Genomic DNA, 18900 nt, shown 5'->3' with positions numbered 1-18900 from the left:
TATTGCTGTGTTTTATTGGCATATAATATTTCAAAATTATGCCTTATTTTCAAATAAAGAATAACATTATAATGTTTGTGAAATAAAGTGGAAAGGAAAGGCAGGACCTCACACACTTCAGATTGTTAAGTTCCTGCTGTGGAAAAGGGCCAAGAGATGTTTCTAACTGGGCACCTATTTATTGGTTTTTGAAATAATGTTTAATTCACTCAACAGTTGACTCATTTTGTGTTTCTCATTGCTTAAATTACCATATTTTGATGTTTTTTCTCATTTGTTGAAGCTCACCATGCCATGCTAATTTTATTCACTGTATTTTGTGGGGTTTTTTGGTTTTTGGTTTGTATAATAGAAAATATGCCACACACTGTTTGTTGAGTCCAAAGGTCCATTATTGCTAATCTGAAAGATTTTTAAGCCTTTGAGTTTAGCAGCAGCTGTTTTTCACTCCCATTACATGTAAAAGAGTTTTTGCTCTAAAGAACACGAACAGTGTTCCTTGAGTTCATCAATGCACTGTTTTTGTATTCCTTTGCAGCCTAGGCAGATTAACCTAAGGTCTTTTCTTTTATCCACCTCTTTCTTTGTGTCTATTAGTAACAAAATATGATAATGTTGCTCTTACATAAACACTTGGAGCAAGTCATGCTAATCGTTTAGAGGACGGAACTAAACTCGCAGCTTGAGGGGGTTTGATTTCACGGCTGGAATTTGAAATAGTTTTTATACTGTAGCTGACCTTGTTCAAAAACACCTCCTACCTTTTCCCAAGGCCTTGACACTTGAACTAGAAAATCTGTGCTGGAATGATACAGGAAAAATCACCACTGTTTCAAATGTATTTGTTTGAACACAGAGCCAAATTCAGCCGTAATCCTGGCAGGAGTGAGCCATCTCAGTGCCCAGTACTTCCCAGTGCATTTGTACTGGGCTCTCTGCCTTTACAGCTTCCCATTTAAAAAATAGATATGTGTTTTTGCTGAGGATGTAAAGAATATGAAGATAACTACAGAAGCACGGAAGCTTCAAAACCTAAATAAACCAGTTACATCACATTAAAGTCCTGTTTGCATCAGTAACTTGACCAGCCAAACAGCAGTGTGTGAGCATGTCTTCTTTGTTGCTCTGGAATCCCACATGTTCCATGTTCGGCCAAAAATATCAGCTAATTTTGAACTTAACCACCATATGAAGCTGCTGCTTTACCACTTTCCCTTCCCAACAAAACCGTATCTGTTCCGTGAGTTAAATCACTCGGTGAGTGCTCGCCTTAATGCTTTCAATGCTCCTGAGTGGGCACAGCTCAAATCCATTCACTTGAGACTACAATCAGCATTCCATCAAGTCAGTAAGGTGCTGATTTAAACCTAAGAGGAGGGAGGCGGAAGGTTTCAGAAAGAAATTGTGGGTAATCATGGATGTGTGCATGTGAGTGTATCTTTTTCTGCATGTGTGTGACGGGTTGCAGTCGTCACAGATTTCAGGTCTTGGTAAATTTTAGTGGAGATGGAAGAGATTAGGCTGGAGCTATCGGATTGTGGCTTTTCAGCCTCAGAGCTCGGCAGCCGGTTTGCGCGACTTCTCTCAAAGAATGAGAAACTTAATGGATCAACCCTGACTTTTTTTTTTCTTAGCTCTTAGATCCAAGTGCGGGAAAGAAGAGCAAAAGGAGTAAAAGTAAAAATCCTGGGGTGTAGAGGAAATGATTTAAGGGGAAGGAGTTGGAGGTGATTGCTCTTGTAGTGGAGGTGAGACGTTAGGATGGGAAGACAAGTGAGAAAATCAGGCAGATGGGGCGTGTGTGAGAGAGATGAGCTTTAGATTTATAGCAGACTGAGGCTGCACTCATAATGTTCTGACAGGCCATCCAGCAGGCAAAGCCACACTTGAAGCTACTTATTCCAACCAGCTGCCATCGCGAACATTTCACTGCCACTGTGAGCATTTGAACATTTGCATTTCCAGTGAAATGCATTTCACTTTGGTCACATGAAAGTGCCTCCCTTTCTGTTTCACTGAGGACGACGCTTAAAAGCCATTTTTTTAACAAGTTGATCCCGGCTGCGTCAGTAACCACACGGTCCTCTAGTCAGTCACGGTCTTCGGTTATTTATCAAAGATTATATCAGGCGATTCGCATCTGTATCAAATACGAATCTAATTCCATTAAAGCTTAAATATTCATGGCTAAAAAACATCATTATTATATTTGTTTGAGGGAAGGTTGTACTGGACAATTCTGCATGCTCATGCAAGTGCTAGGATTCAAGGTCAGGGCAGGAAGTCATTGCCAGTGTCAGGAAGAATGAGACAAATAAAAGTCCAGCTCTCATCTTTTGCAGTGCGAAAAACTCATCAATATGGAGAGTTCAGCTTCGATACACCCAGTGTCTAGATTTTCACATCCCAGTCTGTAAGCGTTCAATGGGAACAGTCTCACTGGCTCAAGACCTTCTTTGTCGATGATTTTTGGATGACAGCTAAAGCATTCAATGGGAATGAGCCACGAAGGCGTAAAATATGAGTGGCTGGACAGAGCAGACAGAGGTCTGTGCCCTACCTAAACTCCATTTTCACTGATCAAATGATTTAATTGCCTGAACATAATCACACCCTAGCCAAATGTTATCATTAGTCACATAAATGTAATGCACAGACAGGAACATTTGCACGGATAATCTCTTTTTTTTCAGTAATTTGGATCTTCTCCAAAGCCTCATACTTGTAAGAAAAAGATGTAAAGGAGAAATTGTGAAAAGGCTAAAACCTGAGTTTTAGTACCTGCTGTGGTCACTCTGAAAACCTTCTCAAACTGCAACCCAACAATGGCTTGCTTGACCCTTCAAACTCTCAATCCATAGTTCATAATAGAGGTTTCTTATACAAAAGAAATCCTTAACCCTGCACTGAGAACATGTGTCATTGAGAATAAAGATGGGTATTTGCAGAGCTGTGCTGTACTAATATAAGCACACTTGGCTCGCCTTGATAATATTATCAGCAGCAGACTTGGGCTTGAATCTACAGTCATATTGAAATTAGGCCCCTTAATATGTGGATAAGAAAAAACAACTCAAAAAACACTGTTAAAGTTTTAAAAGGTAAATATCATAATAAATGGAGGCTGAGATACTGTAATACACCACACACTCCAAATAATACTACTTAATTTCTCACTTACCACTAAATGCCATTAAAGTCTTCATTAAATAAAAACTTATTCAGATATAATTTCTGTTTCCTTTCTTTTACAATCCCCGGAAAGTGCCCATAACTTAAAAAAGAATTTGTTTCTTCGTTCCTTTAAAGCTTCCAGTTGCCAGGCCCTCATGTATTTTTTAGGAGGAAAAAAATTACACCTTGAATTCTGTAAAATTACACGGTAATTGTTGTGAAAATTGCACCGTAATTACACAGGGCTTATTATTAAGTGCTAACCTTTTTTATATTAACTCAGATATTCCTGCGAGCGCTACGAAATTCCCAGGCCCGAGGACGTGTTCTGATTTTCTCTGCATTTTAAAGGAGTGGGTTGAATATCATCTCCATATTAAATAGATCACACATTATAATTTCCTCCGAGGTCCTTGCGGGGTTTTCAGATCCACTGAGGCCGGGATTTTGTTTGATTGAGTGCAGTCTTTGTTTCTTCAAATGGTGCGCGCAGGATTAAGGCAGGAGCCTAGAATTGGTAATGTGAGCTAACAAGCGAGCGGTGAAAGGAGAAAAGTGATACCTCAGTTTAAGTAAGATCGTTTATCGGGGTTGTCTGTGTGGCTTCCTTGTCTGCTTCGCTGTTTTCATTATCACCGGGCTGTAAAGGCTCCACTAAAAAAAATACATCTTTTCGCCCGTTTGAGGTGAAAGCGAGGCAGAAGGGTTTGCTTGTTAGAGGTGAAGGCGAACCATGTTCACTTGAGTGATTTAAAGGAACTCAAAATAAATAATCTTTGCAGTGCAGTCTTGTATTTTTAATTTGGAGCCATAATTTCGCTGTTTCACATCATGTGAAGGAACAATGCTTCCACCTTCAACGCTTTAAATAAGAGCAATGTCCTCCTTTAATAACAGGACATTTACTCGTTTTTCTAATTATTCTTTTATTAATCATGTATTCCAAACGTCCCCAGAGGCAACAAGGCATATGTGTGATTCCAGACCGTGTGCGCGTTCCAGGAATGTTTGCTTGTCCAATGACCAGACTGTGCCCTCTAACATCATGTCTGTTTGTTTGCTTGTTTGTTTGTTTGTTTGTTTTCCTCTTTTTTGCTCCCCCAGAGACTAAACAATGCCTGCAATCTTGTTTATTTGGCTATTTGTTTTGCAGCTCTCTTCGCCTTAACTCACAGGGTAGTCGGGATAAGGTGCCTGCCCCAAGGTTAGCTCCACATGTTTCTTGAAATAATCTTGCTTGACATGTACTGCTGGGGGCACATCCTCTGAATCCTGTGCTCACTCACTTATTTATAGAGCCAAGCCCACACCCGCTTCCAAAACCAGTAACACCTCTCCACCCCTTGGCAGTAACCATCTTCTTCCCTCTGGCCTCAGTTCTGCGCAAACAGCTTGCACTCTGCAGACCCTGTGTCAGCTGAACCCAGTGTCTAACAGGAACTTTTCCCAAGTTCTTTGGTAACTTTTTAATATTCAAACACCCCTCTGGTCAATCCATTGGAATACTAATGAGCCCCTTAAAGCTTAAATCCATAATGTTTCTTAAATTTGATATCAGTAATAGGGCTCTTCAAGCATTTATGATGCAGCATTATTAACAGAACATGTGCCGCAACTTGTCAGTGTAAGAACTTTGGATGGGTTTATATTTCCCTAATAAATAGGATACTCACCACAGCATCGCCTAGTCAATTATCCCAAGGTCGAGCATCGTCAGATGCTCCTTATAGGAACGGTGAACTTATTAGGCAAACGGATGGAGTTTGATCATATTCAGAATTAAAATTACAAATATTCCTTATTATAGTGTCTCAATTTTCAGAATTGCCTTTCCTGATCTCAGTTGGCTTTATATGTCATTAATCAAAAAGAAACAAGCCGCAAGTTATCCCTTACTTGCTAGTAATTACTTCCACGTTAGGCTGATGGACCGATGTGTTACACTAACACGAGGCTTATTCGCCATAAACAGTCCACATAAGGATCAGTAGCAAGTCTCTTGAGTCCGGAGGAATGGCTGATGTAAACCAAAGTGAAAGTGTGTCATCACTTGACGTGTTTTGATGGCGTTCAAGGAACGAGGATTACACTCACTATGTTTGGCCTTCCAGCTGGCGGGGCCATTTTTAGTGCTCCCTGTCCTTTGCTGTGGCTAATGAACACCGGTCATTATCCTGATCTCTCTGCCAGGCCAGAGGCTTAAAAATACCCTCAAAGGCAAAGCCTGTTGATGGTTGCCTCTGATCTTTCCAATCAAGTCCTCCTCCTTGGAGGGGAGTAACAACACAGAGCATTCACTTGGCTGCTCTCTAACGAAGACATCAGTAGCTGCTTTCATTTAATCTGCCGACCAGACCGGGGTCTAACAAACTTCTGCTTCCGGAAGAGCGCAGCACGTTTCATGTCCTCCAACAAGAATGGGCCACTTTTAATTTGTAAATGTGAACTTTGACTGCTCGGTGTGTTAACAACCCGACTCATATCACAAGCTCAAAGTTGGCTTACATTGCTTTTCATTCTGTTCAGTCACGGAGCCTAATAAAGTGGAATGAGTCGTGAGTAGTTATCTAGATCAGTTAAAGGAATCATATCATACCTTGTTCTCTTTGAATTCCTGCACCTGAGTAACTAAAGTTACTGTTTTTTATGAATAGGTCAGGTTAGCTGCAAATTCTGAAAGATGTAACTCAATTCTTAGCGTATGGATTTCACTTAGAGAGAGTCTTCAACCATTTCTACGTTTGTATCAGGCGTCAGTCGGTGCGCTGAAGTTATATTTATCTCATATCTATCATTTGAAACAGAGAGCAGTTAGATATTTTCAATCAAAATATATTTTATGTTAAATATACATACAAATACCCAGTGTCACAGGACTTTATTCCATTATATTTTTAAGAGGAAACACAGCATGGTGGCATGAGCTAACCTAAATTCAGCTGATCTGTCAGTTTTTTTAACTTGTAATATCACAGACAGCTACAAGTATTTCAGTTTCCTACTGAGCTTTGGAAATTCCAGATTTATCATGGAATTTATTTTTATCAAAACCTGAATTTCAGGATCACTTTCTTCTGTGATTGTTTTTAAAAACATACTCACTGATACCCGAAGAAACACATATATAAACAAATATATGTGACGTCTTTGGTCTTTTGTCTGACCATTCAACCAAACTGAAATCAGTTAAGCTGTGTTTGAGCTAAAACTGTCAGAGATCGGACTGGTTAAGGCGAGAGATAAATCCTCCATAATGCAGGTTATTTGCTGGATTTAGTGAGGGGTTGCAATGCTGTATGCAGGACATCACCAAAACAAGCATGCCCTGCATCTTTATCAGCACAAATAAGCTCAGTATACCATCACATCCTTCCAGATAAACAACAGACTGGCTGGTGGGATGAATACTATCCAAGAGAACATCTCTCTCGCTCCCTAAACACGCACACTCACAGACTCGGGTGTACTGCTTCTTCTGCCACACTGGTAATTAAGTCCTCTGATGGTATTGTATTATGACATAATTAATGAAGCTTTTAATGAAAATTAGTAACACTCGGTGTATCAGAAGTGCTTAGCAGCAAGCTGCAGCAAGCGCAGTAAGATAAGCAGGGCAAGCCTCCAGCTCACTGAGACAGTACAGAGCCAGGGAAGCTCTAATTCCACGTCTCTGTACACAATCAAAGTATCAACTATCCACGCACTATGTAAGATCTCTTTAATGAGAAACTAATTATAATCTGCTATTTTGGGGCTTAATTGTTTCAGTTTCACTCTAAGAGGGAAATATTATTCACCTAGGTAATCCTTGTTGGCGGCATGCCAGAGTAAATATCAGCGCTGCATTTTAAAGCCACAAGAATCTAAATTTTGCCGGGTGTAAAAAAGGTCAAACGTCTCATTTATTTTCTACAGTGGGAAATAATTTAATATCAGCAAGGACAACAAAACCTCTTCCGAATCCTGCGCTGTGCAAAGTAAAAAAACAACTACTATGTGGTTAGCTGAAAATGGCTTTTCCACTATCATTAGTCAATGATAATATGACTGTCACACAAGGAGAAACACACACATTTCCTATATGAATGAGGCATCGCGCTGTCTTTTTGCTGTAACTTGGGAGTAAATTTACAGCCAAGGGGTTGTGGAAGTCAAAAAGCAGTAGGATTAAGTGCTTTGTCATCCTGATCTGGTACACGTAGTCTTCCAGGGCGCTGCGCTGATCTGTCTCTTCCCTTCTGAATCCCCCTTTAACCAGCTGTGTGCCAGCCTGGCTGTAAGCATGGAGACTGCGTGGGACCCAATAAGTGCAAGTGCCATCCTGGTTTCACTGGGAAAACCTGCAATCAAGGTGAGCAATCGACCGAAGCTTGCAGCCGCTTTCATAACTCTGACCGTGATGTTGTTTTGCCATTTGACGTGACTTATCTGTTCCTCGCAGTGCACTGAAATAGAAACATAAACCACAAAGAAAGCAGGGAGAGTCTGGAAATATTGTCCCCACCCACTAAGCAACGAGCCTGCTGACGTGCGCATCTTTCCTAAAGAAAACTAAGTGAAGGAGAACCTCTGCCTTGAGTGATGTCAGCGTAATCACTGTTTATTGCAGCCAAATCTCCACAGTAGAACATCAGCGCTGTAAAGCTGCCACAGGAGCGGAAGCTGGTTTGCATCAGCTGACAATAGTGAGGTGCTTTAATCACAGGGCAGGAGGTGGACCGCGGGGGCTGATTCAGCTCAAATGGAAATGAGTGGTGAAGCTGTGTTGAATGATCCCTGGAGTGCATCCTCTCCTGTGAAGATAACATCTCAATTACTGACCTGAGATAACTTGGACCGACTGAGTGCAACCAATGCTATTTGAAGGCGTTTGTTTGTTTGCGTGTGTGTGTGTGTGTGCTGGTCGGTGGATGAGAGTGGGCGGGGGTGGGGGAGGTCTGGAGTTTTTGTGCCTTTACACTTTGGGCACGTTGAAAAGCATTAAAGCTTCCCCAGTTAGCTCCGAGTTGACCTGCATCCAAGCAGCTTGAAAATACTTGTGGAATTCACGCCCTGAGACGGGAATAGGATAGTGTGTAATTAAAAACAAGGGGGAGGGAGGGGGGTGGGGGTGTTGAAATCCTTTCCGGAATGTTCCAAATGACTCATCCTGCATTTCAGGGCTATAGGTGGCTCCTGTCTGCCTGGGCCAGACGGGTCTACTTTGTCTCAATCTGCAACAAAGAGGAGGAAAGTAAAAGGATACGGTATCCAAGCGCGGCAGACTTCGCTGCCAACCGTTCAGACAGACTTATCTGACAAAAGCGATTCCGAGACCTTTCAAGATGAAACTGTACTTTCAAGCGTCTGCCGAACTCCCATTTTTCCAATAAGCTCGTGACGTTTTACTTAGCTCTGAGTGGCAGACTTGACCTTTCAGCCTGCGTAGGTGCTGATAACCCCGCATTCTCTGCCGCGCTGCCCCATGCTATGGAAACCAATTTAATTATTCAGGGGCCGGAGATTAGATTTTCTCATTTAAATGCAGCGTCGGTCAAACATTGATTTGAGGTGTACTATTGATGTGCCAGGTGGCCAGTGTTTTGAAGCATTCTAATATCCTGTCCCTCTGGAGTGCAGTATTTATCTCGAGGAGGAAAGAAATAAGAGGCCCCGAGCTGCTTCTCGGACCTCGATGTTGCTAAAGGTCAAGCAGTCTCCCCGAGAGCTTTTAAATCAGATTATAATCTGTAAATTTGTTTTGAGGAAAACGGCGTCTCCTGGGGAGTTGCACGATAAGTGCAGCCGGTGGTCAAACTCGTTAAGAGGCTAAATACTCGACTTAAGTACCTATATTTGAATAACTCAATTTTATGCCCTGCTTGTGCTTCTAAAAGGAGGTGAACATTTATCTATATTTATCTGTCTACAAATCGCTGATAACATTTTAAAGAGACAAATTTAACACTTAGAAAATTGAGCGACTTTTTCAACTTTTGTCCAGCAGTTTCCTAGTTTGTGTCCCTTAAAAAGGTCATTACCTCGCCTTCGGTGCCCATGTGACCTTATCACACCAACAAAAATTCACTGACTGCAAATGATAATAGCTACCATTTTATTTTTAAAAAAGAGATTACGACAGGAAAATGTGCACAAGTGTGGACATCAGTGGTGACTACACAAATTTATTTTAAGTGGGATGTGCGTACGAGTTTGCCACCCTGGAGGCTCGGATTGATGAACAAGAGTGTTGAACACCTTAGAAACACTGTTTGTGTGGAGCAAAAGCAAACCACAGACAGTCAGTGTTTACAGTAAACACGATCACAGAAGCTGTCCATGTCCAATATTTTTATATTTTTATATACCTTGTTTGTTTTTGGGTTTGTTTTTTTTACTGCCAAATTCTTTGGCCTTAACTCTCGTCGCAGCTCCTATACAGAAAATATCCCACGATCTGAACGGGATATAATTTAAATGAATGTGATTATTTTTCACCATTAACCTGACGGGCACTCGGCTGTCAAGAAAAACAGCGGCTACTCTGAGAATCCAAACAGAATCGTTTTGAGAACGCGCCTCACGCTCGGTGCTGATGAGAATTGTTGCTGTCATTCAGCGTAGTGATAGATGAGCATGCTGTCGCTGCACAAATAAACTCATTATAAGGATAATCTGTTTAACAGTTTGGCAGCAAACTCCCCCTGCTGATCCAATCATTTTAATAAGATGATTATTCCATGCAGGTGGATTTAATTAGGTGTAGTTGACCTGCTGTTAAGACACTATTAAAAGATTTTGCTGGAGGATCCACGTCTCAGACATCAGAAGGAATACAGCTGCGGAGATGCTTCCAGATGCTCCTCGTCTGTCAGCCAGATACATAATTAATACCACTTTAAGTGTGATAGCCTAATACTGCTGCTGCAGCATATATACAGTTTACTTCTAGATCTGTTTTCAGAATATTAGTTATTATCTGGATCTCTCACTGCTTTATCTTGGCAAAGCCGCAGAAAAGAGCACGAACACTTTGACTAATCCCCATGCGAATTTAATTCAGTGTAGGTGTAGACAGATACTTCAGGGCTGTAGGTTTAGAAACCGATCCCTCTCTGTCACTGTTTGTCTTTCTGGCTGTCTGCTATTAGCAGCCAAACAGCTGCAAGTATTTAAAGTATTACATGCATGTCATCATACTGTGTATTTACACTCAGTTGTCTGGCTATTACTCCAGATTCCTTTTATCTGTGTTCTCTTTAAGGTCACCAAAGAGGCAAGAAGTAATGTTTGACCTGAGTTAACTCCTGTGAGTTTGAAGTATATGTGATTAGAAACCATCCCCTGCTAAGATTTCCTTCTGATATTCATTGTAGTGATGAAGATATTTTTCCATTAAGAATGATGCAACACAGGTTGAACACATATGATTGAAGAAATGATATCACATCACACACTAAAGCAGCCAGATGGTGGCTTGCAGAACTGTCCTATTACAATTAACAGCGCATGGAGAATGGAAGAAAGTTATCACACAGAGACAGCAGAGAATGAGCCTTGAAATCACAGTGGCTGCTAAAGGATCGCTCACTGATTGACCTCCAGAGTCTTTATGGATATTTTCATTTACTTAATACCATTTGCAGAAATACTTTTTTTCTGGTACTTTTCCGGTAAATCCACTGATTCTCCCACTAAGTTTAACTTTTTCCACTCACCATCAACTTTAGGTACACCTGTTGAACTGCTAGCTAATGCAAATATCTCATCAGCTAATCACATGGTAGTGGCTCAGTTCATTTAGGTAGGTATGCAGACATGGTCACGATAACTCATTGGCGTAACTTTGTGCTGAACATTGGGGGGGGAGTCAAGATCTCTGTCTAAATAAATAAATAAATCTGGGTAAATTCCCAGATGATTAAACATGGAACTATTTTGCTGGTAATACTTGAAACAAGCAAAGAACATCAACAGCCTATTTATTTAATTCATAATTTTATTGGGGGATTATATTGGTTGGGTCGGATTATTGGGGAGGGGTCATAATCCCCCTGGAAGTTACGCCCCTGCGATAACTGCTGAAGTTCAAAGCGAGGATCAGAATGGGAAAGAAAGACAGAAGAGAAGAGCATCTTTGAACATAAACACACTGAATGAGTTTCAGCAGCAGAAGGCTACACCATGTGCCACTCAGCTAAAGGTTTGGAACGGAGGGTACAGTTCATGCAGGCTCACCAAATTTGGACATGAGAAGACTGAAAAAATATTGCTTGGTCTCATAAGTCTTGATTTCTGCTGAGACATTTAGATAATTGGGTCAGAATGTGCCGTAAAGAACATGAAAGCATGGGTCCCGCGCTGTATCAATGGTTCAGGCTGTGGGTGTAATGGTCTGAGGGATATTTTCTTGTTACACCGTGATCCTCAGCCTAGTATTGTTCCTGACTACGTCCATCCCTTTATGACCGCAGTGTACCCATCTGCTGATACCTATTTCCCAGCATCACTAGATGGGTACACCATAATGATTTGTCACAAACCTCAAAGCATCTCAAATTGGTTTCTTGAACATGACAATGAGTTCCCTGTACTCGAATGACCTCCACTGTCACCAACTCTCAATTCTATACAGTGCTTTTGTTATGTGAACAGGAGATTCACATCGTGAATGCGCAGACGACAAATATGCAGCAACTGTGTGATGCTATCATGTTAACCTGATGTTTCCAGCACTTTTTTGAATCTCAGAAAGCAACAGGTCATCCAACTCAGTACTAGGAAGTTGTACCTAAAAATGTGGCCAGTGGGTGCAGTACAGGCATCTACACCCTGAGGTGGCAGCTCAGTAGCTAAATTGTTCGTGGGTTTATTCTTCTTGTTTTTCCCCATTTTATGACTGGAGCTGCCCACTATGTTCCTGTCCAGCACATAGTTACAGCCTTATTAGAGATGTATTCTCCATAAACTTATGTAATGATTACTATCAGTAATAATATATCTCTACATCTTTAGTTCCAATAAAAACAGCTGCATGCCATTTGTCTATAAATGAAGACAAACTGAAAACTGATTGTTTTTGTAGTGAAGGTTTGTTTCTTCTTCCAGTGCCCGTTCATCGTGTCTATTTACAGAAAAGTTCAGCTACAAATGCTTCCGTCTTAAGCAGAGTTGGCAGTGCGGCTGCTTGCGTAACCTCTCAGTTTAGATTTTTGTATTCCTCGGTCGAGAAATGCTCGGATGATATGGAGCATGCAGAAACAGTTGGAGCTAGTTGTATCATCTTCCTGTCACTTAACAATAGGTGTTGTTAGCCCAGTGCCGGAGGAAAGGTTGCTTGAATGATAGATGGTTAGGCAGGAAGGGGAGGGGCTGAAATTCCTGAGGCTGAAGCATTTGCAGTCAAGCAGTGATTTGTCTCTTTAAATGTAACTCCTGCCTACTTTTGAAACTCCGGGCAGAAATTGAGAAGGGATCCTCTGAATCTGTGCGATACTGTAATTCTCTCAGATCCTATTTCACCCTTGTGACAAAAAGGGAATGCAGAAGAGACGAGCGGGCAGGAGGACAGGAGATGCAAAACCGCTTTTTGCTGTTTCTCCCATGTGCCCTTTTTTTCCCCCTGATACTCAGCTCATGTCCAATTCCCACAAGTGTAATCCTCTTTGCTGCATAATGTTCCTCTTTACTTTCCAGGAATGTAGCGTGGTCAGAGGTGTCCTAATCCATTGGTTGGTTCTTTTTTAAAAAATTCTCTCTCTCTCTCCCTCTCCCTCTGTTCTCCTCACTCACTTTACTACTTCATGTCAATCAAACCCTCCACTCCCTTTCCTCCCACTCCCCTCCTCCTCTCTAACCCATTTTCTTTTGTCTAAAGAAGAGGCGCTGGACTATTTATCCCCACCAGTGTGGGCCAGTCACCTTCCTATCTTTCTTCCTGTGGACCATCAGCCGGCGAGAGTTGTGATGGAGGGTGAGATTCGATCGACCTCCCCTCGGCAGCTTCTCTTCTTCCCCCTTGGCAACATGCATGGTGCTGCACAATGCGACCTAAGGAGGACTGAATGTCACTCCCAGTTATTTTCTTCCTGCTTTCGTTCTGTCCCTGGCAGAGGAGGCACCACCCAAGAGCAGCTTTTCAGCAGAAGAAAAAAAGCACGAGTGCCAAGCATGTTGCAGTTTTTACCACTCTCCCCTCCCTTTCTTTATCCCTTCTACCCTGAATACAGTTTCTCTGTGCAGAAGAGCCATCATGAGTTTCTCTTCCCTGCTTCTTCTTCTTCTTCTTTCTCATTTGCACCATGACTGCCTGGAACAAATAGCTCTTCCTTGCTTTTCAAACCATCATCGACATGGACACAGCACTCGTGGCTTGTCCATCGCTGCTAGAACAAGGCCTTGAATTCCAACCAGTGTTATCTCCTTTAAAGACGAGCATATGCCCAAGAAAAAGGCCCCTGCTAATCTCCCTGTCAGTGATAGAGGTGTGTCGGGAATGTAGCACACCTCAGTGGAGCTGACCCAATAAATCACTCCATTTTGCATCACTTCAAATGTGTCTTAGCAGTTCATTTACCATACAGTGAACACCCCAGAGGGGCTCTCCACCTCTGCTATCTCACAGGTTTTTGCAGTCCTGGGGCCATGTCGAAGTATGAATTGGTGGTCATATCTGTGCGTTATCTCTCTGTTTCTCTCTCTCTGTCTGTCCTCTTGGTCTTGCCTGTAGATGAGAGCCTGGCTGTATCTTGCGCGTTGCTTGTGCTGATGCTCACAGAGTTTCTACTGTCTGAGAATGTGAGAATTTCAATAATCCCTCATTTACATTTTTAAGCTGTTTTTCAGTGCAACGGACAAGTGGAGACCTTTTTCCTCTTTCACGCTGACAATGGACAGTGTTGCTATGGTTTTCTGTTATCGCAGTAATGAGTGTGCAAAAGCTGTGTGCTATGAAAAAAAGAAACAGGATTGACAGTGTTAATTATAAAAATTGGACAACAGTGATGTGCGTGCATGCACGTGTGTGTGCAGGTGTGAGTGTTTTGGACAATATCTTGTGGGTGAAGTAAGCGGAGCTAAGCCTCCTGTCTGACAAAGGACAGGACAAATCATTTTGACGTGGTTCCCTCCATAGAAAAAACTAAGAATAATTTATATTGCGGCGGAAAGACTGTCAGTTTGTACGAGTGTTTGAAAAGCGAGGAGAAAAAAAACAGTGAGCTTTATGCTCATGTGGTGAACAAAAATAGCAGAACAAATTCGGTTTGCAGTGGGCAGCAAGACCTGCTGTGTGCGCTGTGTGTAATATTAAGAGTCATCACACTGCACCTGTGTCACTGCTTCTTTGTAGAACCTTTGTTATGCACGCAAATGAAAACTGGGAGTCTGCAATGTTATCTCAAGGAGACAATCAGTTTATATTTGCAAAGACATTTCATTCATATCAGAAATCCTGAAATATTTAGATCAAATTTGGGCTTGGCAAATTTGTGGTTATTCACTGATTTGACCCCCGAAATGATCATGTAAGCTTACATCCATGCTCTGCTGCATTCCTGCTAATGTTTAAAATAAAATCAGTCCTTCTTTATTTACCTAAATTCAGTGCATATCTTAGAGAAAAAAATATTCATATAATTTTTTTTCTTTTTTAACAAAGCTAACACAAAATGTAGTCCACAGGGCGATGCTTTCACCTTTGCCTTGTGCTGCATTCATGTTAATTAAAACATCTCTGCATACAAATGAGGTGTTTGTATCCAAACGCCTTATTCATCTGACCCGAGTGCGTTTCCTAGAAGGAAAGAATATAAACCAACACATCTATTCTTCATCAGGGTCGACTCTTAGAGCAATTACGCACTTGTTCGTCTTATGCTGCTCCTAGAATAAACTTGTTGTATTATTTTGCAATAAAACCAAGTGCCCCAGGAAGCCCTTTTTGTTGGTCCTGAGCTTGCATCTGCCCCACTGAAAAGCACTTGTCAGTTAAACCTTTGGAGCCTTGGGACACTTTTTTTTTATTCCATTATGGTTACCTACATGACAGATGTGAATAAAACACATATAGTAAAACTCTATTTCTATAGTGCAGGTTTTGCCACTTTCATATAGTTTACCAGTTTCCTTAAGCCTTAATGGGTAGTGGACACATATTTTTGGCTAAATGGAATTTGACTGCGTTTGTTGGTGACTTCAGTTTGTCTTTTTGAGCCTGATGGATGACCAGATGCGCTGCACAGGCCTGCTTTTTTATAGACTTCTGAGTCTGTGCTGGATGATTTCCATTAGGTACGACCGCACTGTTTGTCTTTACATTCATTGTAGAGCAGATATAGATGCTTTTTGAATAAGTTAGTTGTGTTGAGTTGGAGCACAGACCCAATAATACAGGACTAAATCACTAAAATGTATTTCCAAACAACAGCTAATGACCTGCTTTTAATGTGATCCTGTACATTGCAGGGAACAGGATTTTATTGCCAGAGCACATATTTACATTATCAATCAGTGATGCTGATTTAATTGTGGGAAACTAGACTCGTGATCGAGATTAAAACTGGATTAATTGTGCAGCCCTGCTTAAGTCTAATAACATTTAGCTCTTCTTACATGTAGAAGAATGTTTTTATAACAGTAAGTAGTCTGCTCCTTGTTATCTCTACTCATTCAGACAGTGAAAGTAATGTTTTAAATGATTTATATATCACCCCAGCATGACAGCTGCATTCACAAACTGACCCCTATATATCTAAAAGAATTTATGCTCATGGAACACGACTTGAAGTCTGGCAGCACTTCATAAGGTTAAGCAGGCTGTCCAAATTTCTGACACATTTACTGATCACTTAGCCAGTTTGGCTTTAGTAGACCAGAAGCTTTCATTAATAGAAGACAGGAGTCTGTAGATATACAAACTGGGCATCTGCTCAATCATTCATCCAAATTAAACTGTGGCATCTTTTAAATGCAGGAGGTATGTGGCTCTCAAAGAATGTGCCCTACATATGTCCATAGAGCTAAACACGGCGCCATTTAAAGTGCAGTAAGCCAAGATGAACGCTCATGTGCCACACGGTGAGATGAAATCTATTTTATGATGCTTCTACTGTGTCACAGACACAGAGAGTGGTATTCATAGTTATTTATATTGCTTGGAGTGTGTGTCATCGTTCAGGTGTGATGGATTTTTGGTACCGTTTCAAGTTGGATTTTTCCTTTTATGGTTCTGACACTCCAAACTTATCACATTTAAACGAGGTGCAGGTAATATATGAAGAAACGTTTAGCCCTGTTTCCATCAAAATCCATAAGTATTTCAGCGCTCTGCACATGCAAAATTAAGCAGAAGCAACCAGTTTGAAAAGCTTATCTAAAGATAGTCTGTCTTCAGGCAATAACCAGTGGTTTTAATATTACATTTCACTAAATGCAATCCCTTTTTCACGTCACACAAACTGTTTACCTGTATACAACCAAAGCCTGTTTGGTCAATAAAACTTAGACTTCAAACAGAATGTAGTCTTCCTTGTAAGCACTGAAGTTCTCCAAGTTATTAAAAGGATGTAAGCAAGAGCTGGGACTGTGAAAAGGCTTATCTGGTTACTCTAACCAGACAAGCTGTTCACTGATGCTCTGAAAGAGTGACACAGTTTCCTTTATGAGACAACTCTTTCCTAAAACTTACTTTAGGTAAAAAACACGATTTAAAGCAAACTCTTTGCACATCTGAGCTGCATGACTGCAGGCTAGTGTAATCCCGCTTTCTAAAAGTGGGAGTGTAGAAAGAATTTCTTGCATAAATTATTGAGCGCACACAGCAAATAACAATTACAGCATCAAAGTCTGAAACCACCAAGAAAGCAACAAGAGGTTTTTCTTGCAGTGAACGTTTAACGCAGCATAAAAAGCACTTGTGTTGCTAATAACATTAACAGTCAGGTTAACACAGAAATAATGTGGCCTTTTCATCCAATAAGTTACTGCAAATATTATGTTTGAGTTCACTGATAAACTGTTGGTGGGAGTTATTCTACAGTCTGCTCCCACTAGCTGTAAACTAAGGAGCCAAACATCAAACCGCTAAATTTTTTTAAAAAAAGATGAAAACATGATGTAATTATGACATTTCTGTTTGTGTTTCACCTAAAGACAGTTCAGTAATTTCATCTGCCATCATTTTTATCCTCTTTAATGGAATGAAAGCTTGAGTGCATTACATAATTGTTGTGATTGTCACTTTGTATCAGATAATAGTTATTCTTTGTTCAGTGGACTAAATAAAAACAGACCTTCCTTATTTAAGACAAATGTTAAAAGCCTTTGCTTGTGTTTCATTAGAAAACTTTTACTAATAGACTGTGGATTTACTTGCATAGTCTATACATTTTACCAATGTAGTGCCTCAAAAGGATGATTATTTGACCATCATCGTTGTGCTGGCAATGCACTTTGCAAAATTTCTGACCAAAACGTAGCATCAAGTTTTTCAAATAATGAAGGTGGTAACCACTAAATAGTGCTGCCCCAAGAAGCATAAAGTGCTAGCTAGCTAGCCAGTTATTGGCATCACCATCCTCCTACTACTGGCTGAAAATCCATCTTTTCTGCTGTGTATTCCACCACAAAAGGTGGCAAACATACAGTACTGTTCAGTCAGCTTCTGACTGTAATGAGCACACCATTCGAGAATGTCTGGTGGAATGCATGTGCCCAAACTTTTAAAAGTCACTCTTCCTATGCTTTCAAAGTGACAAGTGTTAGTGCAGAAATGTACAAGTTGAGACACAACCCTTGATTTGATGTTAAATATATACAGTTGTGAAAGAAAAAAAAGTTTTCATGCAGCCCTATGTAGTCCTGTTAAAGAAGTAAGTGCCCCCCTTACTGCTTCCACAGGAGTTAAGAGAACAAGAAGCAGCCTGGTCTTTGCCGCAAATGTACTAATTATCTGATGATTGGAAAGCAGGATCACTTTGATAAAAGCAGAAGTTTTGGCAATTTGTTGATCTGGAGCATTCAGGTATGCTCCAGATCAACTTCAGACCGCGCAAAGCTCATAAAACGCTCCAAGAGCCACGACTCAGACTCTACTGAGACCTGTTAAATGCTAACAGTTCATAATAGTATGATCTAAAAGGCTGAACAAGTATGGCTTTTTCAAGACATCTTGAACAACGTCCTTGTGGAATGGAGATGTTTGACTGTAATGCACACCAAACATATTGGCAGAAAAACCTCATACTAACTGTCGACCACAATGGTCATGATTTGGACTTGTTTTTACAGCCAAAGGACCCGAGCACCTTGCAGTCCACCATGAACTCATCTGTATAACAAAGTACTCTTGACTCAAATATGAGGTCATCTTTCTGACAGCTAAAGCTTTTCTCAAATTGGGTTATGCAACAGGACAGTTTTCCCAAGCATAGCAGCAAATCTGCAACAGAATGACCGAAGAAGAAAAGCATCAAGGTGTTGCAATGACCCAGTCAAAGCCCAGACGAATGGGCCTGTCAAACCTCAATGAAGTGAAGCACCAAGAGTGGGTCATTCCTCCACTGTGACAAGAGGGTCTGATAAAGCCATAAAGAAAACAATTACTTTAAGTTATTGCAGCTAAAGGTGATCCTACAAGCTACTGAACCATGAGGTGTACTTAGTTTTCACTGGACTGCAGAGAGTTTGGAGAAAACTTTCTTTTCCAGCTCACTGTAGGTGTTACTATATTAATCATATCCAACTAAG

At 40.9% G+C, this 18900-nt stretch overlaps 1 protein-coding gene across 3 annotated transcripts in view; it reads left to right on the top strand.

Moving 5' to 3' along the window:
* The window catches only part of npnta (nephronectin a), a 59367-nt gene that overhangs the window by 15749 nt on the left and 24718 nt on the right, over window positions 1-18900 (top strand). Inside the window, exons 3-4 of one of the 3 annotated variants that reach the window (XM_035906368.2) lie at window positions 4328-4378; window positions 7433-7525. The exons of 1 other annotated variant lie outside the window; for it this stretch is intronic. In XM_035906368.2, the coding sequence (XP_035762261.2) occupies window positions 4328-4378; window positions 7433-7525 (144 nt within the window). The remainder of the gene's footprint in view (window positions 1-4327; window positions 4379-7432; window positions 7526-18900) is intronic. One more of the 3 variants, XM_006787106.3, reaches the window with a different exon arrangement.

The sequence above is a fragment of the Neolamprologus brichardi genome, chromosome 6, assembly GCF_056152115.1.
Source record: "Neolamprologus brichardi isolate AB-2024 chromosome 6, ASM5615211v1, whole genome shotgun sequence".
Lineage (NCBI taxonomy): Eukaryota > Metazoa > Chordata > Actinopteri > Cichliformes > Cichlidae > Neolamprologus > Neolamprologus brichardi.
Note: the sequence above shows the minus strand (reverse complement) of the source record. Positions and strands in the feature narration are given on the sequence as shown.